The sequence below is a fragment of the Athene cunicularia genome (assembly GCF_003259725.1).
Source record: "Athene cunicularia isolate RWA chromosome 4 unlocalized genomic scaffold, athCun1 chr4_part1, whole genome shotgun sequence".
Classification (NCBI taxonomy): Eukaryota; Metazoa; Chordata; class Aves; order Strigiformes; family Strigidae; genus Athene; species Athene cunicularia.
The window spans coordinates 15,746,518-15,769,641 of NW_020799098.1; the positions used below are offsets into that span (position 1 = coordinate 15,746,518).

Consider the following 23,124-nt stretch of genomic DNA (forward strand, 5'->3'; position numbering starts at 1 on the left):
GCTCAGGGGCGGTGCGGGGTTCAGCCTTACCGCCGGGAGTTTCCCGCCGGCTCGTAGGCAGAAAAGTTGCCGCCAGGTCCGCGTGGGAGGGGGGGCGCGTGGTGCGCGCTGCTTACGCTTGCCCTTGAGGAGCTTCCTTAAACTCGGGTTTAGCCGCAGGATTAGGGCAGGGATGGAGGGGTGTCTGTCGTGTGCCAAGTCATCTCGGAGCGTTGTGCGTGAAGTTAGAGCGCCGGACTAGAAAGACATGCTGCCTCGGTGTTTGAGTAGATTGTGAAATGTCCTTACGTAAAATACACAGCGTTTTTCAGAAGTGCTAGTGTAGACACGCAGTATATAAACATTATATTTTGTGCTTGAAGTGTCATTCGTGCTTATGATGGCGCATGGATTGATTGATGGGCTGGTTTGTGTCACATGTGAAATGCTCTATTTACCCACAAAGAAGAGTGCGAGAGAGTGATGCAGTGGGAAGCTGTTAGAAATGAATGATTGCAGGCTTGGAGAGAAGTTGTTGGTACTTGAAAGTAACCTTCAGTTTCTTTGGCAGAATCTCTGCAATGTTCCTGATAAATACTTAGGACGACGTTAATGTCGTAAATCTTGCTGCGTAGCTTTTACGGACTTACATAAACAGGATGCATAAAAGAGCTAATTAAGAACGGTGTTAAAAAGCCAACAAAACCAAAATCCAGAGAAGTATAAACATTCATAGGCTCTTTTCATCAATACCGAGTTTTATCAAATAAAATCTATGTATTGCCTTTAAACTCATTTTAGCAAAATAAGATATTTGTTACAGATATCTACAATTTAGGGACGTTTCCAGCTCTTTCACGGTCTGTGTACTTTTCTTTTGAATGATTTTTGAGTCTCACTGTGCCAGCTTGTGCTAGAAGTGATGCACTGTTGACAGATGGAGTCCAAACAGTTTTCAGAATTGATTGCATGAGGAAATCAAGAGACACCCTCTACTGATGGTTGTTTTCTTTTACAGAAGCTCCTTTTCCAAGAATAAATAACAGCACAGCAGTACTCTGAGAAGAAAGCTAGCCATTACTTTCCTTATGTGATAAATATTTTGTTTTCTTAAGTGTTTTACTTTTACTTGTTCCTGCTTCTGAAATCCTGTAATTCTGCTAATTTTGTATGATCGAGTGAGAAGTACTCCATGTGGTATTCTGAATAGTCTGTATGATTGGTTTACTTAATTGCGGTATAATTTAGCCATCTGATTCATTTTTCAAAATTACCTCTTAAATTCTGAGAGAGACTGTACCTTGAGCTAAAGTCCTTATGCATCTATCTAATGCTTATTTCAGGGTTTTTTTTCGCTGGAATTCAGTCTGACAGATTTATAAATAATGTAAATTTTCATCCTTGGTATATTAAGCTTTTGAATATGCTGACACTGACATTTCCTATTCTGTTGCTCACTCATAAGGTAAAAGATTTCTTTTAATTTCTTCAATGCCTTTACTAGGCTGATTTCTGAATGTATATGAATTTCTGCTTATCACTGTCTTGCCAAGTGATAACTAACCATTTAAAAAAATACTAAAATGTAACAACACACGCACATTTTCCAAGTGCCATTGAAAAATATTACATAGGGTCTTTACTATCTTGTTTTGGTTTTGCTTTAGTACCTGTGGTAATACATTACCTCTGTTCCTAGCTCTTTTTAGTTTGTCAGAGTTGTCACCACATTTGTTCATTGTTTATGTTAAATTTGTGGTGCTAAAAGTGTATACACGCACACACCCCTTTTTACGAAAAGGGAACTGTATTTTAACACCAATTAGGTAATGTTTCTGGAATTATCAATTTGTGATGTCCTTCAAATACTTGGTTTATTTTATGCTAGCATGGTATAATCATTTTCTCATTCTTATACTGCTATGGCAAACTTATCTGGAAACATACCCATCAACTATTTCTTCGCTTGGTATTTATCATAGTCTCTGTCACTATTAAAGTGTTCAGTCAGTCTTTACTATTTTTTAAATACAGTCTGTTTGCAGAATTTTATTTTACTATAATTTAATTATGTGTGTGCCTAGATGCCTATATACCTTCCTTAAATATAAAGTCTTGGCTGTATGTCAGTCCACTAGTCAGATTAATAATTAAGATTTGCAAAAGAAGAATTGCTTTAAATGAAAAGCCCATGTCTCATAGTTATTCCCTTGTCAAGTCAGGACAACTACGCAGTTACAAAATCTTTTTCTTCATTGTTGAGGTTTTTGAATTTTACTTACTTGGTTACTTGGTTGTTTCTGGAGTGTCTTACTATGCATTTATGCAGTGATTGTATCCATGAAAAATTTACAAGTGTTTCCAGGACTTATGCTGGAAGTTACCATTCCGTATTTTCTTTCTGATGCTTGTCACAGCACGTCCCTCTGTCTTCTTTCCCTCATGCCTGGTTTCTGCATCCTGTTCAGATTCAGGATTGGTGTTGAGACACCTGCAGTGTCTGGGTGCGCGTCAGTGTAGAGAGCTTTGAAGTCACACAGAGATCGAGCGTGTTTGGGCTCCTCTGAGTGCAGGTAAAATCAAGGAAGAAACTTATTAGATGGCATTTTCAGGTTCTAAGTTTATCTTAATTTCAGTTTGAGTATCCAGCAAGTTCTTTAGATCTGTCTTTAGACAGATGTATTTTACTTTAGTAAAATATGGAGCTATTGTAGAATGATGACACTTCCAATGTAAAATGTGGTGTTAAATTTTTTGATACAGGCTTGTAATGGTGATCCTGCAAAGTAATGGATATCAGTCTTACTCTTTCACTTCAAAAATGTGTTTTGAAGTTAAGCACAAATTAGTTGGCTGTAGAGCCAATTCACGTAAGCACAAAGAGAGTATGTGTACAGAGAAATAAAGTGGGGGTTTTTTATGTGGTCCTTTTTTCAAGGAACCATAGGATCCCACAATAATTGATATATTGAACTAATTTTACTGCAGCTACTAAAGCCTTAAAATGTTTTTCATTATATATGGAAAGGATAATTCCCCTGTTGCACAAGGAACTGATTAATTCATAGCGAATTCTGCATACAGAGTATGAGTTCTGATGCTTTAAGAAGTGGTTAAAGTAGTGGCAGATTGTTTCTGCCCTAATTTTGTGTGTTTATGCTGTTCAACCTGGTTTGTCTGGGAGTGTTTACAAGCAATTGTCAAGTATTTCAAAAGATTGAAAGCAGATTCTAATCTGTTGCTTTCTAGTTTTCATTTATCAGAATGGAATTGAACTGAAGCATTTCCTCCACTGAAATAAGAGTATGTTTTTAGACACTGAGCAGAATACAATGGTAAAAAAAGTCACAGAAGGCAAATCAAAAGGTAACTTTAGACTAACTTCTCCCTTTAGGTCATTTCAACTCTATTTAGGTCTTGATACCTGGTTTTGGTGGAGATTTTTTGGTTGATTTTTTTTGTTGTTGTTGGTTTACTTTTTAAACGTAAAAGCTTGACCGGTGAAGGTTCCATAACTATTTAGGTCTCAATTACAATGCTAGAATACCCCAAAAGTTAAAAACCTTTTCCAGTGTGTAACCACTTTCCTTATTGCAATTCAGGTCCATCATTTCCATCTCCAGCAGACGCATAGAGCTTTTTTGCATGCTGCAGCCTTTTGTGGGCTTGAAGTTGTAAAAGATACTGAAGTTTTTTCTCTATTGCAACAACTCTTCAAAGTCTGTCTTGAACAAATGTGACTTCTGACAGTTCTTGTCTGCATGTTTTATGCACGGATAGACGTTATTCTGTCATTCAAACCATTAATAAATGTTTTAACGACATTAGATTGAGGGAGACCCTGAAAATACCTATTCAATATGGGGTTTGAATTTATTAACTGTTACTTGCTTATCTTTTAAAATGTGATTTTCCAGTGACTTGAACGTGCCCCCTTTCCCCCTGTCATTTCATCAAAATATTTCCTGCTGAGAGATGCTTTCTATAAGGCAGGCTCAAAAGTTGAGATATATGCTGTTTCCATTACAAGAACGGCTGGAAAATATGTTGAACATTAAATTGGCTTGATAGGTGTTGATCTTGGCTAATCTGGGCATTCTGTTGCTTATTGTTTTATTGTCTGTTGCTTATTACTTTACTGTCTTTTAAATATTTACCAATAAGTTGAGTCTTTTTTGTAGAGTTGAAGTTAGACTGACTTGTGTATGCTTATTTCCCATTTCTCTAAAGACACCTGCCTGAGGTTTTGCCTGTTCTTAATCACTTCTCAGAATCACTGACGGTTCTGATTTTGCTGCAGCCAGTTCATTACTGGATACCCTGCAATGATGGCTTTTAATTAGCTCGGTCTGATTAATATTTATCTAGATCTCGTTCTCTGTCATTAATTCTTACCCTGTTCTTACTCATAATGCATTCCTTGTTAGAAAAGACAAAATGCAAATAGGCTTCTCTGTGTGTCATCTCTTAGTGTCTCTACTGAGTACTTGCTGATTTCTGTCTCTAGCATTCCTCTCGGTAAGGAATTGGTTGTGGGATGCTTGCTTTTCTCTTATGTGTCTCATGCTAGTGATATTCACTTTGTGCCTTGTTCTTTCTTTTGAAAGTTTCCAAACACAATGAATGCTGCTTCTTACAAATACAGGCAGTAAATTGTGTAATTTGAAAATATTAGGATTCTCCCAAATCTTCTGATGTTTCTGAGTAGAATCAACATTAGCAGGGTTTAACTTTATGTATTTTTCTTTCTAAATGACAATGAACCAAGATCATCCTAGAAATTAGATTGCACTTTGACTTTGGTATAGTAGGTAGTCTTTAAATGTTTAAGTTGTATATTCAACAGACAGTATTTTTCCACTGCCAGTAAAGCTCTTGGAATAGTACTGAATCAGCCATAATGGATATATGTTGTGTGACATTATCACTCCTTACCCTTTACTGTTTTATCTCCTTTTCATTAATTTAATGCCTTATATAAACCTGTAATCACCCTTTACTTGGATATTGGCAAACAATGTTCTCATGTAAGGGCAAAGAACAAATCAGTGTTTGGCTCAAAGAACTGACAAGTAATACAATGCTGTAAGTGGAGATAACTAGAAAAACTTCTTTACCTAGAATATCATGTGTTCACAGATTAATAATTAAGGAGAAAAAAAAAAACAACATGCACCACAAAGAACATGTGCAAAAAGAACTACAGTTTTCTTCTGATAGTATCTTAGAGTTGATGTAGTAAAAGGGCGACTGTGTTGTATGGAATGGCAGTGCTCCTTCTGAAAATAAAAACAAGTTACAAAAGTTCAGGAAAAAAAATAAGATTGGAGGATTCCACATAAAAGAAGGAATGTAAAGCATTTCTCTTTAAAAAGTTAATACTGCATATATCAATCAAAGGTAACGTTTCAGTAAGGTCCTGAGAATTTCCAAGTGAACTCCAGGGCTCCAGTGAAGAGGTCTGTGCAGTTGGGAAGACAATTATGTAGCTAGAATCAGTTCTGTTAATGAAGAAATGAGTTATGTTTCTCAAAAAGAAAAACACTTCAGTGATGACTTTCCAAGCTGTTAGGTATATAAAACTGTGTTTTCAGCTAAAAATATTCTGGAAACTTCTATAAAGAGGATAACCTTGTTTCTTCTTCAGTGATGATACAGTCCAAGAGAGGGAGATGGGTACCTTCTCAAAACACCGTGCAGAAGATGACCCTAATTGTGTTTAATACATAAAGCTGCTGGAAGTGTTGCCATTTGCTTACACATATAATCTCATTTATATTGTACATTTTAAAAGTTTTTCATTTGTGTTTATATGAGTGGATAGGTTGTAGGTATCCACTCCTTAGTATTTCTGATCCCAAGAGCGTAGCTTCTCTGTAAACAACTGGATAATTATTAATGCTTTTTATTTAGGTATCAGGGAATACAGTAGGGTATAGAGTCACCCTACTAATATTTACTGAATCTGCCTAAAGAAATCATAATCTAAGAGGATTTGATACGTGGAAGATAAGGAGGAGAAATGCTGTCATTTACTTCAAAGGAAAAGGAGACCCTGATGAGTTTGGTTGCCAAAGACATGTTCTCATTGAGCTTTAATTATGGAAGAAAAGCCTAGGCTTTTTCGGAGCAGCAATTCAAAGGCTGCAACAAACAGTAATTCTTCTTTTTCATAATCACATGATTACCCAAGTCAGTGTCCACAACTGGTATTTATTATCTGTCAAAAAATCTAAATATATAACACATATTTAAAACTCAGATTTATCTGTTTCACAGGATCAACAGAGAATACTTGAGTTTTCATGAGTTCTTGGAGTTGGAGGGTGGGTTGTGGGATTTGTTTGGTTTTTTGAAATCAATCCCAGGGGTACAGCTCTAGTGATGGTCTCCAGCTGGACTTAACACTACTGATCAGAACCATTTGAGCCCAACAATCCAGCCAATTTTCAGTCCACCTACTTATGTAGTCCATATTTAATCATTTTCTCTATAAGGACATTATAGTAAACAGTAATAAACAACATCCACTGCTTTCCCTTCATCTGCTAACCCAGTTATCTCATCATAGAAAGCTGTCTCTGTGGTCAGGTAGAAGCTTTTTCCCTATCATAAATCCATGCTGATGACTTCCAGTTTTCATCTTGTATTTAACATATTTGGCAATGATTTCTAGGATTATTTATTTGCTCCATCACCTTCTTGGGGATCAGGATGAGGCTAACCAGCCTGTAGTTCCCCAGATTCCCCTCCTTGAAGGGGGAATTTTCCTTGCTCACTTCCAGTCCTCAGGAACCTCCCTTGATCATCACCATGATCTTTTAAAGATAATTGAGAGTGACCTTGAGGTGACATTGACCAGCTTCTTTGGCACTCATGGAAGCATCCCATTAGGACCCATGCATTTGCGTATGCCCAGTTTGTTTAAATATGGCTTTCCTTGGTCTTCCTCTACTGAGGGTGACTTCTTGCTGCTCCAGGCTCTGCCTCTGGTCTGTGGAGCCTGGCGTTCCTGATGGTGGTAGAAACTGAGATGGAGAAAGCACTGATTACCTGTGTCTTTTCTGTGTCTCACCTGGTCCTCTGCCCCATTCAGCAGCCAGTAACCGTTTTCCTTGGTCTTACATTTGCTGCTAATACACCTGTGATATCCCAGCTTGTTGGCTGTCACATCCATTGCCAGATTCAAGTCTGGGTGGACTCTGGCTTTCCTGAGCCCATCCCTGCATGATCAGACAGTGTCATGCTATTTGTCCCTGTTTACATCTCTTGTAAGTTTTCTTTTTATGCGTGAGTTGAGTTAGTTCATCTATGCAGCCTCCTGTGTGTCTTGCTTGACTTCCTGAGCACAAGGATGGACTGCTCTTGAGCTTGGAGGAGGTGAGCTGCTGGTTCCAGAGGGGTGGCACAAGTAGAGCTGAGAGTAGCTTGTGTGTGAAGTTACTTGGTGATGCAGTCAGTCATACATGGGATGGAGTAAAATACATCTTACTCTCTTGGTTGTACTCGAGCTATAGCACAAAACCAACGCTGGTGAAATTAATATTTTGTCACTACAAAAAACAAGTAGCTTTAAGCTGGAAAAGGGGACAAGTCTGTAAATTATTTACTGTTGCAATCACACCTGTATCAGGCTTTTGAGCCCATCACCATTCAAAATTAGATCTAGGCAGCTCTGACTAACAGCTTATAAAATGCAAGGTAATTCTTTATGTGTTTTTAATAGGAAAAAAAAAGTGTGTATATGCTTTATTTCAGGTGGTTTATAGTATATAATGAAAGGTAGATCTATCGCAGTTAAGACATTTAAGTGATAGTCTATAAGGTCTGAATTACAAAAAATGTTTAATTCCTTCACATTTTCTCTTGCAAATTCTTCCTGTTGGAACATGGGACTCCATATGGTATGTATGGTTTTATTTTACATAATTTTAAGTTTCTTTCAGAAAATACTTAATTTAAACATGTTACCCTGTTTTCTCTGTTTCAGAATTGCCACCTGTTCCTTCTACATCGAGGACAGGCTTTGCAGAATCTTCTGTTAGGGAGCGAATGAGAGAGAAACTCAAAGCAGCAAGGGTGAGAATCCTTCAGAAGTCCTGTTTGGTTGACTTTATCTTATAAGTGCTACCCACTTCATTTTGCTTGCTTAGTGCTGAATTGGGATATCTGCTTTTTTATTTCTAATGCCAAAATAATACTCAGTTCATCAGTACACTTATTTTCCAGTGCTTTTCTATTGCTGTATTTATTCTCAAGTTTTTATTTGTTTGTAATAATATAAAAGTTGTTGTTCTATAATTCAAAATTATACAGTCATTACACGATCCTTCTATGTTTTTGTCAAAAAATCTTACACTATTTTGAAATCAATAGATTTCCTTGTAAGCTTACTGTGCAGTTTAATAAGGGATATTAACATCTAGGTCTGTAAAATCACTTAAGCTGATTATATAGTTGAAAGATTCTGTCCCTAACACAAACACTCATAAATTGTTGAGTTCCTGGGAATTATTGTAGCTTTGGTCTTATTATATTTCTATTATAGCTAAGCATTTCTTTGTTTGCTTAGTCAAAAGCAGAAATTACTTTACTGCAAGAAGACCCCAGTCCACGACCAAGGCGTTTAAAAAGCATCAGAGAACGGAAAACAGAAGTCAAATTGGATAAAGCGGTAAGAAGGTTCAATCTGTCTTGCTATTCTGATAAGAAAGTGAATGTGAAACATTAAACACATCAAAGACTACACATAGTCTTGAAGATCAGTTTCATTTATTTTAATGGGTTAAAAACGATATAATTGTTTGAATTAGTAACCAGGAAGGAATGTTTCTGATTATTGCTTTTAATGTACATATTTAATAATAATAATTTGCTTTCATTGTAGCATAGAAGTCATGTGAAACTTCTGTCATTTACAGGTTTATGACTTCTGTTGCTTAAGATGCCTTGAAGGGTTTAAAAGTTACTGTAACAGAAAGGACCACTGTATTATAGCTTTATATAAATTTGCACACTGTAATTGCTAAAGGCTGGATATTAACTTTATGTATTTGTAGTTTACTTCATTTCCTCCTTAGTATTTTATATTCAGTCTTCTTTAGTATAAGTATGTTCTTTGTTAAAAAATGAATTTTGTACTAAAAAAAATAAAAAAGGCTATAGGCTATACCTGTGCAGAACTTGTGCCCAGATATTCTGCAGAACTCACAAAGAGATTGCTTGCCTGTAGAAAATACCTTCCAAAGATTATGTATGCCCAGGAAGTAACAGCATGTAGCAGTAATGTTTTTATCTGGAATTCCAAACAGTATGAATTAGCCTAACTGAATTGCTTGTCTAGGGGAGAATTACCTATTCATGTAGGTTGTGGGGAGGTTTTTGGCGGTGTTTTTCTTACGACTTGTCATAGCTTTCAGTTAAGTAGTAGTGTTTTAATATGTTTGTATTAGGAAAATGTGGAAGTGATACCCTTGTTGAAGTTAGTTACTAGTTCTATATAAAGTATATCTGAAACCTTCCATGTGTTGGTTTTCTTTCCTGTATTTACTCATACATATATGAAATACTGTTCTGTTGTTAAGTGGCCATCAGATTGCCAGGGTTTGAGATTTTCTTTTTGCTATTATTAGGTTGAAGTTTAGATTGAACAGCTGTAAACTTGAGAAATGTCTTCCTTTAATTCAAAAATTCAGGCCACAAGGAGGAAAAACAGATAGAATGTTAGATGTGTTTATGTTGGCTGAACCTGATGAAAATCACTTTGAAGCACTTAAGTGAACTTGGTGAAGCAACCTCAGAACCAGTGATGTTTATAGTGATCTGTGTGTAAAGACAGATAAGGCTTCAGAAGACTGGGAATGGATAACCATGCTACCTCATTTCTTGAAAAGTTGGAGGAGTATCACCCCTGGAGTCTGAGAGTAGGCTATGCAAATTGTTTGAGAGAGAACAAAGCAAATAATTAAGTCTGTATTTAATCACCCAAGCAGTGACACCACCTTTTTTGGATAATACCAAATAGGTTTTTTTCTGATTGCAGCAGGAGCTATATGAGAAGCTGGCCTTAGCTCCTTGATTCCCTTCCCTGGTCAGCAGTGTCTGTCAGCAGCACCCTTGCTGCTGCTGGCTGGCTTGTGCTGTCTGTGCAGATAGGAAGATTTCACATTGCTACCCCATTTCTCCCCCTTGCGGAGATTAGCATGTGGTTGCTTATGTTTGGGAGTGCGGAAATGATGATCTCATCAGCAGGGAAGAAAGTAAAATAATATTTATGCAATGAACCATTTCTTGATGCTCTGCAGTCTATTTCTTGACCCAAAGGAGAAAGGAGTTAAGTAATAATTAGATGTACCCTTTTAAAATAAATATAACATCAGTATAAATGTTACCACAGTGACTGTGTTTCTTTTTTGATATTTTTTTCTGTGAAAATGCAGTATCTAATCTTTGTATTCACCTATTTGTCTTTTTTTTTTAATTGCTTGGTAAATATGCTACAACTTACGTATATATTTTTGTGCAGTCTGATAATGATAAATTTGGGGAGATGCAAGAGGATGAATCCCACTTACCACCAAAAATAAAGTTTCGTGATTCTGTAAAAAAGCTTAGGCAAAAGTCAACAGTAAGTACTAATTCCTTCAATTCAATAACTGATATTAATTTCATTTAAACTTTATATGGCTTCATGATTCTGTTTGAAGAAGCAGACAGAATTCAGTCTTAAGCAGTGGAGGGGCTTTTATTTAATTTAAAAATTCACTAACAATATATGCTAGCATTTGAAGTATAGAAGGGGAACCTTCATCAAATATAAGAATGCCTTTGGGTCATTTGATTTAAAAAAAGAAAAAAATCAAGTAAATCATCTGGATACAGGTACTAGAGCTTGGAGAAAAAATGTTTTTTCTGTCTAAATTCTTTTTCTTGAATGCCAACAATTGACAGTTAAAGCAGTTTACAGATTAGGATATGATGTTTATTAGCCATAAAATGCTACTCTTATTTCTTTTATTAGAGGGTTCATTGTAACACTAAAGAGGCCTGGGACCTTCAGAGGCAAAATACCATTAGAAATTTCTCTTCTATCATTCACCTGGATATCTGCATAGTCAGAATTTAAATTTTGGGATTTCTCATTTGTAAATTGTTTATATTTAAAACAATAAGCTGGTTAAAATTAAACAGGTAACTTTTTAAAATAACACATTACAAGAAATATTTAATGAAATAATGGTATAGCAATAGAAAAAGTTTCATGTATCGTTTAAAAATTTGTCAGCTTCAGCAGTTGGGTGAGTTCTGTTTGAGATAAAATAATCATCCTGTGACAAGTGTTTATATGTGTTATTGCTATTACTAATGGAAAAATATCTTCACTTGCCCTAAATTTCTTATAAATGTCATATTAAAGTATCTTTGTCTTCTTTTCTTAGTTCCAGAATGATTTTCCTTCCACTGAAGAAGCATATAATTTCTTTACCTTCAATTTTGATCCTGAACCCAAAAGTATAAAGGCTGGATCCAGGAAGAGGAATGAATTAAATGAAGAAGAGGAGACAGAAGAAGACTGTGTAGAAACCCATGAGGAGGATGAAATGGTATGAGCTGTAGAACAAATGTTCCTATTTTTATTCAGACTTCTTGAATTAATACTAATCATCTAATACGAAGTGGCAACTTTTGTTTCCTTAAAAATTTTGAAACTATACTTTCTAAATATCTCCATTTTAAGAACTAGACTAACAGGTGTTTACTCTTAAACTATAGGATGAAGATGTATGCCTAGTTAAAGGTGATGATTTATTCGTTATAGGACAGGCAGCTGAAGATTTTCTAGTAGTGAAACCTGCTGATTGTGAAAGCTACTCTGAGCAGCTGAAAAAGGAAAAAGAATTTCTCTTCACTCCCAGCATGCTAGCAGGTATGAAGATTGTGCTTATCTGTTTTGTCCTGGATTTTGCATAGCATGTCACCCTTTGATCTGCTGAAAAATCTTGTATCAGACGGTCTGTGGCAGTAGAGAGAGATTTAATTGTGGTTCTCTGACACTGATCATCCAGTCAAGTTTGACAAGGTCTGACAAAATGCATTAACTAGGAACACACCCACCTTGGCATGTCACCAGCTGGTACACTAGCAAGTGACCTAGGGCACATCAGTTGCTCTGGAGCAATTAATTTAGTGCTGTCTATAGTAAATGTAAGATGGCTAGCCCCTCTTTCACTGGAGTTCAGCTATTACATTATTTAACATATGCAAGATGTTACTAGGTACTCGCATTTAGGTACTAAGGGTGGCTCGTGCACTGTACATTATAACTTACAGCAATTATTCACTTGCCAACATCTGCATTTTTTTCCATGTGTCATGTTTTTAAAGCATCATGTAAGTAACAAGAATTTCTGTGATTCAAGGGGCCCTCTTCCCAAAGTCTGATTTTGTGAATTGGAAATGGTTTGTCAACGTCAGTCCTGTCTCTGACCTTTTTACCTTACGCCCATAGAAATACAAAGTCCTAAAAAATTGCTTTATAATATCATTTGCTATTTAGTATTTGAGCTGGAAGAAACAGAAATGAGTCTCTCTTTGGTCTGTACCAAAATGTATCGGCACAGCTTGTAATATGATGTCAGAATGTTTGACATTGGGATGCCTCTGGTTTTTCAGGTCTTGTAACTTAGTGATCTGCTGTGTTCTGATTTAGGGGATAACTTCTATTGTAACCCTGAGGATAATCTCTCCCTGTTTTGAGATTGCTCTTTGAAGAATACTGAGCCCATACACACCGGTGAAATAATCCTGCGGGCAGGCTTTAAAGAATTCCATCTGCTGTTACTGCGCTAACAGAACTTTTTATGCATGTTCCGTATTTTGTACAAGAGTAGTTTAAGCAAACTGTTAATAGTAGTTCAGATTAATCTTAAAGTTTCACTTTATATGGGAAAGGCTTAGATATGTTTGTCTAGTCAGTTGTTGCTGCTAAAGGGTTTTTACACTGTTATGCAAGCAAATATTAAAACTAAACTCCACTAAGTTATTTGAAGTATTTTGTGGTGAGGACATGTTATCTGTTTAGAAGATTTGTGACACTTTTATGATAGGTTTAAACTGTGGATCTGGCCTGATTAAGAAAAGAACCTGTTTTGGTTATATATTTATTTCTTTTTTTCTAGTTAGGAGAATATTTCTGACAGCAAGCTTAATATGCAGTGGCATTCACTTTAAGAATGGCATAAGCTCTTAGAGAATGAATAAACTAGAACTACAGTTATATTTTTTACATGCTTTTTTATTTAATTTCTCATTAGTGCCCACTTCTGAGAAGATGCCTGGAAACATGCAGCCTAGGTACCTTGAAGATGAGGGTCTTTACACAGGAGAAAGGCCCTTTGTATCACAGTCTAATCAAAATATTTTAGAAAACAGAATACTTAGACAGGAGCAAGTAAGTCGCCACTACCTTCTTAGTTGTCTTTTTAAAACTATCGGTATTTTACTTTGTTCTAGTTAAGTAGGTAGATGGTCACGGTAATATGGGGCTTTCATTTTCAAAATTTTTAGCAGTGTCAGATGTCAGGAAATGTGGACTTCTGTAGGAGTATGTTTTTAGTGTATCACAGTAATCAGAGCACCGGACTGAGTCTTAGGAAACTGGTGTCTTTTCCTGGCTCTGTTCATAGCCTGCTGGGGAACAAATCACTTCGCTTGTCTGTGCCAAGGTTTAGTTGCCACTACAGCAGGGCTAATTATAATTTACTCTTTTTATATAATGCTGTGAGCTAGTGGTATGTATAAAGACTTGTGCAAGAACTAGGCACTGTTGTTAGTATTTACAAGAACATAGCAAAAGAAAACGATGTGGAATGGCTGTTCCCTGTGTCCACGGAAGATAATACAAAGAAATGTACTGATCAGACTGTAAGGGTAATTAAATATTGGTATAGATTATCTGGAGAGGTTTTAGAATCATTTTAGATTTTTAAGAATGGCTTACGGAAACACCCATGATGTTTGACTTGGATATATTTTATCCTGCTGTATTGTCCTCCTGTACACAGTACAGTGTGTAGGGTTTAGTATAGATTTAAGCTACTGTACAGCAGTTGCTCTTTATATTTTGTTATGATTCTATGAATTCATCGTGAGCTAGGAAAGGTACTTTTGTGAATCACATTGGGAATATTTGGATCTCAAATTTTTAACTGGCCAGCTTTAACCCAGTTAGTTTTCTGGTTTACTTCACTGTGTTACTATATCAACGGTGGGTTCTAGGGTCAGCTTAAACCGGGTGTGGGAGTAAGAGGGCAGGCCAGCATCTTTCAGCAGCTGCTAGTTTAAGCTATTCTTGAATCCAGGTCATGAGAGCAGGGATTAATTAGGACAATGTTTAACATGTGAAGCCATGGGTAGCAGTTGGTGTGTAAGGTACTTGCCTCATCTGCTTTCATAGGTGCTGTTTAATTAGTTCAGGTTGTAGATGAGAAGAGTTGAGAGACGTTTTGATGAACAATCTCTCTGAGCTGCCATTTAGCTCTTGTGTAAAACGTAATTCTTTCCATTTTAGTGGTTTAAGAAAACAAAAATTAAATAAGTGATGGGTTGATTATTTTTTTGTTGTTGTTCTTTCAAATCTATAACACTAAATGTTTAAGGAAAAAAATCTATTTTTAAAGTTTGAGCAAGCTCTTGGTCTTTCAATTTCAAAACTTACCTGTAGTATATTTGAAGATTTAATTTTGGTGTCTTAAAGTTTTGGTTAATTCACTCACAAACAATTCAGTCACCTCTTTTTCTATAACTGTTTTCAATAAGAATTATAATTTTCCAAGTTATTTCTGTATAAAGTAAGAAACAATATTATGTTTTTATTTTCAGGGGAAAGAGTGGTTTGGTGACGATGGCAAAATCTTAGCATTGCCTAATCCAATTAAACAGTCTTCTACTAGGCCTCCAGTATTCTCATTGGAAGAAGGCATTGCACCAGAACTTGAAACAGTATATAGAAAGGTAAGGCAGACTGAGACTGAATATCCTAGTTCTTCTGTACCAGAAACCCTCATGAGCCAAAGGGTTTTCTGCTAAGAACCATGAGTACTGACTGCATTTTGGGGTTCCACAGTGTGCTCTACTACTTCTAGTATATTCCACCTGTATTTTTCTGAAAAATAATGCATACAAAAGGATAAAGAGTTTTGCCAGTTAGTACTGGTTAAAATAGTGAAGTGACAGTCCATGACAAACTGCTTCAAGTCTGTGAGTCACTGAGGTCTCTGTGAGGCACCCTTGGATATTCTCATGCCGAAGTAGGGTAGTTTCTGTATTAATCTATAAAACTCCTTGTGGTAGGAGCTGGTAGACAGATATGGTAATCAGGACAGAGGTGCTTTTTGCAGTTTGAGAGAAATAATTTAAGGGCATATTCATGATAGTTATTTACTGTGATGAAATTCCTCCAAAATGCAGTTCACTCATGTAGAAAGCTACTAATTTTGACTTGTTTCATTAGTTCAGATTTTTCTGTTGTTGTTTTTTGTTTTTCCCTCAACTGCAGCTCACCTGCCCTGGCAAACAGCAGTTGTGGTGTGTAGTCAGTACAAATCAAAATAAGGTTCAATTAAAACCATTCAGCAGGCTTTAAGCAAGCTTTAGTTGTTCTGCTTGTAAAAACTGTCACTTTGTAGACTTTAAAAGAGATTGCTCTTTTGGGATACACAAATGTTTGTCTGCTGCTGTTGATACAGATTTGAATGTTTCACTTTAATTGATGCTGCTTACAAATATGCAGTTCTCAGGATGAGATCTATGAGATCTACAGATCTCTGCAGAGTGTTTCTGCATACAGGAAAAGAGGTTGCTGCTTAGATCTTAATAAAGATAGGCCAAGAGAGCTTATGTTTCAAGAACACCATGTTTACATGAAAAGTAACATGTAAATACCCAAATCACTGTTGAAAGAAAGATACTACACTTAAGGATCCTCTATGGTCAGAAATATAGCTAAAACATTGGGAATTCAAAGTTGTCATTTTTATGACAGATTATGGCATATTAAATATTTTGATGAGAAACTGAATGTGGAAGGATCAGGTGGACTTAAGTGTGTTTCATGACCATTTGTACTAGTCCTGTAAAAGAGCTGTGCAACAGCTGAGTTCCCTTTTTAATCCCCCTTTTTACAGTTCTTAGAAAGGGACTGCAACGAACACTACGTAACTAACAACTTCATGTTTTATAGTACCAGAATATCTCTGATGAATCGCTTCTGAAGAATTCTAAGAGGGCAGCAGCAGTACTTGTGCAAGAAGCACTGCTAATTCTCTTCTGATTTCTGTAACCTGAGGATATAAGCCATGATTACCCTTCGGTTGCAGCAAGTTGAAGCAGACTAAGCTTTGTTGCTGAAAGCTTGCTTTGGGCTTTGTTGGTGTGAATTTCCCTGGCGTTAGAATGGAGAAACAAATAACATATTTAATTTTCTACACAATCCAAATGGTCTGCAAGGACAGCTGCTCTCTGAGAGCTGGACTGTTTATCTTAGAGCTCAGTTCTAAGATAAAATAAGGTAATACCAAATAAACAGGTAAAAAGAGAACTAACAGGCTTTTCAATGTCATTGTCTTCATTGCTCAGCAAAACCTGCAATACAGGTAGATGATTTCTTATTTCAGCTTATATGGGCTATCAAAATTCTATTGTGTAGAATACATGTGGTGGTTTTATGACACCCACTTATCAATAAAGCAGAGAGGTTACTGCAGAAGCCTTTTACAGTTTAAGACTCAGTAGTTAGTTGTAGGCAGTACTAAATGGGTCACTTTCTGTCACAAAGTCTCTTCTCAAGATAGTTTTGCAGGGCTTATAAATCCATCTTATTATTTTTTTGTTTCAGGCAATAAAAATTACAGCTGCCAATCAGTATCTTGTTGGACCTGGAGATTATCAGGGGCCGTTTCAATTGGATATTGATATTTCTGGACTGATATTCACCCATCATCCCTGTTTTAGCCGTGAGCATGTGTTAGCAGCTAAATTGGCTCAGTTATATGATCAGTATTTAGCAAGAAAACAGAAGAATCTTACCAAACTTCTCACAGACAAGGTATTTCTATTCCGTTGTCATAGCTTATTGAGATAATGATGTGACAGTTTAAGGTAAAAGCTGAATTTTTTTCTTCAGAGTGATGAAATTCTAATTGTATGGAATGAATGGCGTTTTGTCAGAAGGTAAAAAGCTATTTCACCTAGGTTGTTGTGTGTTCAGTGCAGAACTGCATTTTTAAGATTAGTAATTTCTTTGATCTATTTCAAATGAACTCTATGCAGGTTCTGAGGTAAAGGGAATATAGTTGTTAGAATACAATAACATTTACATAGTATTCCTTAGAGTATCCAAAATGTTTTCCAGTGAATTACAGATAAGGCTTTACAGGATTGCATACAGCACCTCTGACAGACAGACAGCAAAAGACAGTATTCAATGATGGAGGGAAGTTTAATTTCAGTTGTTGATTAAAAGTAAAAAGAATTTCACCAAATTCTGCAAAAGTTGATGACCCATTGTCAGGTATATCTGTGACAGATGCTGTGTTTTAAATCCATACTGTTGTCACATCTACTGTGTCACTCTTGTGACATGGCAAAACCCTAGACCAAATGTACTTTTCTGTTCCTGGCTCCATTGCTGACTTGGTGGATGACCTTGGCTGGGCTGCTTACCCTCTGCGTACCATCCTTCTTCCTCCATCTGTACATTGGAAGTAATGGTAGGGGTCTTCTGTGGTTTAAATTTGTACATGAACATTAGGCATTGTTAGTACAATTCTAATATCATCAGGGCACACAAGGATATTTTTAAAACACTTGAAAATGCTTTTAAAGTCTGAAAGGATAACAGTTCCTTAGAAATGTGAGGTAAATATTGTGATATGACATAGCTCAATGTAGTAGGGCTTGATTAGTTTGAGTACATATAAATTCAGATTTCCATAAATTAAAGGTGATGACAGTTTTCTACCTTAAAGGGCTATTATAAGGGAAAAAATAAAAATTGCATGCAAGGTCATTGTTATGTTAGTGTAATGAGGGTCAGTAGATGCTGTACAGATACTTCTGAATTTTGGTATAAAGTATTACATTATGGTTCTGATGCTGGACAAATATTTCATATAGTGCCTCAAAATAATTCTTCGGTATACTTTGTTCTGTCCTCACTTTTGAAGGATTGGCTTTAGTTCTCCGTGAAACAGGACATTTGGGTTCTCTGTGCCTGCGTTACAGGAACCTGTGTGTGGAAGGGATTTCCTGAGTGTTTCCACAATACTTGTGCAGTTGCCTAGAATACTGGCAAATGTATTTTTCATAAATGAAATTTAACAATGAAGTATTTTAGCCACCATTCTGCTTCTCTAACAGTCATTATTTAATGGCCAGATGGTTGCAGCCAAATCAGTTTTAAGCCTAAAGAACTCTTCCTGTCTTTTCCTCTCCTTCCCCACCATGCCCCAGTGGACTCTCCTTAGCCAGTTCTGATGCTTGCTCTTTATATCTTAAAATATATCACCTTTCAGTCCTCATTTTGACAGGCTAAAGAAACTGCACTTTCTGTCGTCTTTTAAAAAACATCCTCTGTGCCCCAGATGGTACTAGCAGCTTCCCATGTGTTCAGTTATTCTTTATTTCAAAATGGTTTTCAACATCTTTTTTTATATCAGTGAGTTTAATTTTGTGGTTGCCCCTGTATGTTCTCAGCTGAATGCTTCCTGCTCTCCAATTATATTGTTTCTCCAGTTTGATGTGTTTAAAAAAAATAATCTGTGTTCCTGTATTTGTAATTTCATTGCTTCTACTTTGGATATAGTTGCTTTCAGCTCCTGCAGTGCTATTAGCTATTCTGGTTTCACATTTAGTATTATTCTTAAGGAGATCTACAGCAATGTAATAACTAAAATTTTAATTCCTATCCTACTGCTGTTCATTATTTTTCTCTCTTCTCCTAGCCAGTCCTTTTCATTATCTTCACAGCCATGTATATTTTCACATTATCCTAAAGTAGGTGTCCATCTTCCATGTAATCATTTGATGCCTATCTTCAAATCCTAGTTGAAGAGGTGGTCTCTTGACTTGACAGTATGGCTTCAAAAGTGCATTTGAATTGTACCATTGTTCCCACTTCTGTCTTATGCTTGGACCTTCTCTTCTTCCAGTTGTTACATGCAATATGTTATGCTTAAATGCTTTGTTGCAAGGTGCCCAGATTCTGTGAGGCATTCATCAAACCCACAATCCACTCATTTTTGTTATTAGCGTTACCTTTAGTGACCCTTCCTACACCCAAAAATCCCTTTTATAGAAGGTGGGGTTTTTGGCAGACTCACTTTGCCCACCCCACCCCTTTGATGCCTGAGCTATCAGAATAATCCTTAGATCAGTCTATTGCCCTTGTTTAGATCTGTCACAGTGATCAAAGTCAGTAAATCTCCCTCATACATTCAGGGATCCTAACTAGAATTTCATCTTCAAGAATCAGCACCTTGCACGTGCCAAAACCCTGTAAATACAGAATGAAGACAACTCAAGAGTTTTCTCTTAGGTAGTAACTAACTTTAATGTCAGGGTGCATTACACTGCCTCATAAATGTCAAACCACCTGTTAATTGCTTGTTTGTTCATTTAAGCTGCATGCTTTGAGGAATGCTGTGCAGTATAGTATAGACAGTGGTGGTGATGGTGTTCCTAGACCCGTGGCACAACAGAGCATACCTGAATACAAAATTGAGATCAGGTAGGTATGGATTCATTAAATCATTATTTTTTAAAAACTGTGTTATTTTTTTCCTTTCTGTGCTGGTACAAAATATGATTCATGTCATGCTTCTAAATTCTGCTGTGAAAAGCTCTGTAAGAATTTTGAGGGCTTAAGGGTTCTTACTGATAAGTTGAATAAAAAAAAATGACAAAGAAAATATATCTTAGGCGGAAATCTTGATTCAAACTGGTCTGATTTGATTACCTTCTATTAATTAGTATCTATTTACTGTTGTGTTTTGCACAATTAAAATTAAAATAAGGTGTCAGTAGACATCAGCTGGATACATGAAGCTCTCACAACAGTGCAAGTGATGTAATTTTTTTGAAATTACAAAGCCCCTAGTTTTTTCCATCTTCTTCCTCATTATACAAGTGTTCTTGATTCACTTCCCATTCTTAGGTATTTCTGTCCATGTTTTTGCCAGTGGGTTAATATACATAAAATGGTAGAATTTTGTTTTACAAGATTACAGTTATTGTTCTTGGACAGTAACTGGGTAGTAAAAAATATATTACAGTTTTTGGCTTGCTAGTGAAAGTTAGTATTATTTTTGGCAGATGGACAGTAGTGAGCTGTAAGTGTAAGCAGTATGATAAAAATTAAGTTATTTTGGAGATCCATGCTGGACAGCTTTTTAACTAGTAGATATTTAATAAAAATCTGAAAGTTTTTCACAATCTGAAAGTAGGCAATAATATATTAATTTAAATAAACAGAAGTTTAGACTGATGTAATGGGTCACATGATAATACAATATTTTTTTAATCAATTTTTCTGAATAATAATTCTACTACATCTGCTTACACCTACACATCTACTCATTATTCTTAGCTTGTGAATTGCTGCTTCAGATTTTCATTCTTCAAGTACGCTGTCTTGTAATACATTGGTATCTGTGCAGGATGTATAGAAATCTATAATGTATTATTTTATACTGAAGGACAAAGTCTTCCTTCCATTGAAAAAAGGAGTAGCTTTTATTAATATTTTCTTAACACATCTGCTGGAGGACTAGTAGCAGGAGGTGTGCAGTTACCATACAGTACTTTGGAAACAGGAGCTCTCACCAAGGAAAGCATGAGAATAGTAATGAGAAAGTTCACTGTGGGAGTAAGATTCTTGGATTTTGGCACCAACCCTGAGGCTTGCTTGATTGTTAATTCTGATTAGATAGAATATTCCTTCTGGGTATCTTAAATGTGTTTCTAGGTATTGAGTGCTTTACTTTAGTGTCACACTATTATGAGTCAGGAGAAACTAGCTGAAATCAGTGAGATCAGTGTTCCATAAGTAATGTGAGATGAGTTTGGCTGGGATTATCCTGAGGTTTTTCATATCTTTAATTCTTTCTGGCTACATCTCTGTTGTTGGAAGCTGTTACACATATGAGGCTCAGATGGGCTCAGGAATTTTTACTGTCATGGTGTTTAATACAGACTTGGACCACATATGTTGGTAAAAACATTGACCTGCCTTGTCTCTCTTTTAATGCTGCATTTCCCTGATGGTCGCTCTAGTACACTCATGAGAAATTACAGATATGAAGAGAGTGTAGCATGGAAAATAATCGTTTCCTCCACCCTCCAATAATATAACTGAAGTGTATTCTTTGCTATCTGAAGATAAGTGCTGTAGTTTTCCATTGGTTTGAGGAAGAAATGTCATCGGAATACAGAAAAATTTTGCAAATTAGCAATTTCAGCCCTACTGCTCTCGTTTGCTGAGGATGAAGCTAATGTATGCTGCGGATCGCAGGTTTCAGGCTCATCCAACTGATGTATTTTAGCAGAGGTGATTCTCTACTGAAAGGTTCTGCTTCCAAATTGAATACATTAGATAACTGTAATTACTGACCTATATGTTCCTCATGTCTTTAAGATTCATCTTCTAGTTTCATCTCCTAGACAAAGAAGAAAGGCTTGTTAAGCTGCATGGATAAGTAATACTTAAACTGCTAGCTAATGAAGTGGAGAAGTTGCTCATATTGCTCTCTGGAAAGTCTGTGTTTCTTCTTTGTTTATTGTTTTTTACTAAATTTGCTTGTGCTTTTAAATAATGTATAATGTATTTCTCTCAGCTTTAACTCAACCTTCCTGTCTTTCACATTCTTTGAATACAAGTAGTAATGTGTTAGTTTACTTTTTTTTTTCTTTTAAAATCACATTATATTTACTAGACATGTTTAGCTAACCAGGATAGTACTAGAAACAGTCAATGCTTGTGCTGCATAGACATTTACATCAGAAGTGTGTGTTGGTCATTAAAGTGCTAATGAATAGCTCTTTTACAAACAGATTAGAGGATGGAAATGTGAAACACCAATTCTGAGGGGAAAAAAAAAGCCCAGTTAATTATGTTTTTGTTAAGAATCTTGCAGGGCTGTCAAAAGACTTGCATTACTTCATATATTACTACATTACTTCATCTCTGCAAGTCCCTTTTACTGGAGTTAGAAGCATGTTAGGTTTAAAACATACTTTGTAATGTATGATTGTAATAAACATTACTTCATAGCAGCAGATTAGGTTTCCTGGGCTGTTGTTTACATGAATTGACTTTAAAATGGTTTTAATGATGTACAGCTGTAATAAGCATTTCAGAAAAGTTTGAAATCTCTAGAGAATGAGCTGTCATTGGAGTCAGATAGTCCAAAATGCAAGAGACTAGAAGTACAGAAGGAAATCAAATCCTGCCATCTTTGAGTCTGGGGTTTATGCTTCTTGGATTTAAACCACTGCAGCCATCATCAATCAAATTGAAACCCACATCACTTGGCTTTTGATATCACAAGTTTTCATTCTATTGTTCCTCTGAGTTATACAATTCTGATTGATTTTGTGCACGTGTGTGTGTATGTGTATATATATATATATATTTGTTTTTTTCCAGGCAAACCAGAAGACTTCGTGATGCTGAACAAGAAAAAGACAGAATGTTGCTTAAGACCATTATAAAAGTTTGGAAACAAATTAAATCCCTCCGTGACTTTCAGAAGTTTACTAACACACCCATGAAACTTTATTTGAGGAAGTATGTTTTGATAACACTTTTTATATTTCATTTGCCAGCAGTGGAGTTTTAATAAGATTAATCAATTTGGGAAATTACAATTCTGATACATAGGGTGCAAAAGTAAGAATTTGAGTGGTGTCTGGCACTGGTTGAGCCTGACGCTATTCTTTTTGAGTTTGGGGAGGAAGGAAGGTTAAAATTACAAGTAATTACTGTAACAGAAAGAAATTTCTATTAGCTAATGAATAAACAAAGAATAGTTGTATTCATTCTGGTTAGTAACTAGCTGCTATCAACTCCTGAAGTATCTATGCTCTTAT

At 36.0% G+C, this 23,124-nt stretch overlaps 1 protein-coding gene across 7 annotated transcripts in view; it reads left to right on the forward strand.

Annotated features, from left to right (window-relative positions):
• CC2D2A (coiled-coil and C2 domain containing 2A) overlaps positions 1-23,124 on the forward strand; it is a 68,787-nt gene that overhangs the window by 262 nt on the left and 45,401 nt on the right. For 4 of the 7 annotated variants that reach the window (XM_026846623.1, XM_026846620.1, XM_026846619.1 and 1 more), the window contains 10 exons: positions 7,970-8,058; positions 8,552-8,653; positions 10,505-10,606; positions 11,418-11,582; positions 11,752-11,905; positions 13,293-13,429; positions 14,860-14,991; positions 16,874-17,083; positions 19,659-19,765; positions 22,682-22,822. In XM_026846623.1, coding sequence (XP_026702424.1) covers positions 8,032-8,058; positions 8,552-8,653; positions 10,505-10,606; positions 11,418-11,582; positions 11,752-11,905; positions 13,293-13,429; positions 14,860-14,991; positions 16,874-17,083; positions 19,659-19,765; positions 22,682-22,822 — 1,277 coding nt within the window. In that variant the 5' untranslated portion in view covers positions 7,970-8,031. Of the gene's footprint in view, positions 1-128; positions 259-6,542; positions 7,884-7,969; positions 8,059-8,551; positions 8,654-10,504; positions 10,607-11,417; positions 11,583-11,751; positions 11,906-13,292; positions 13,430-14,859; positions 14,992-16,873; positions 17,084-19,658; positions 19,766-22,681; positions 22,823-23,124 lie in introns of those variants that run through there. The other 3 variants (XM_026846624.1, XM_026846618.1, XM_026846625.1) reach the window with 3 other exon arrangements.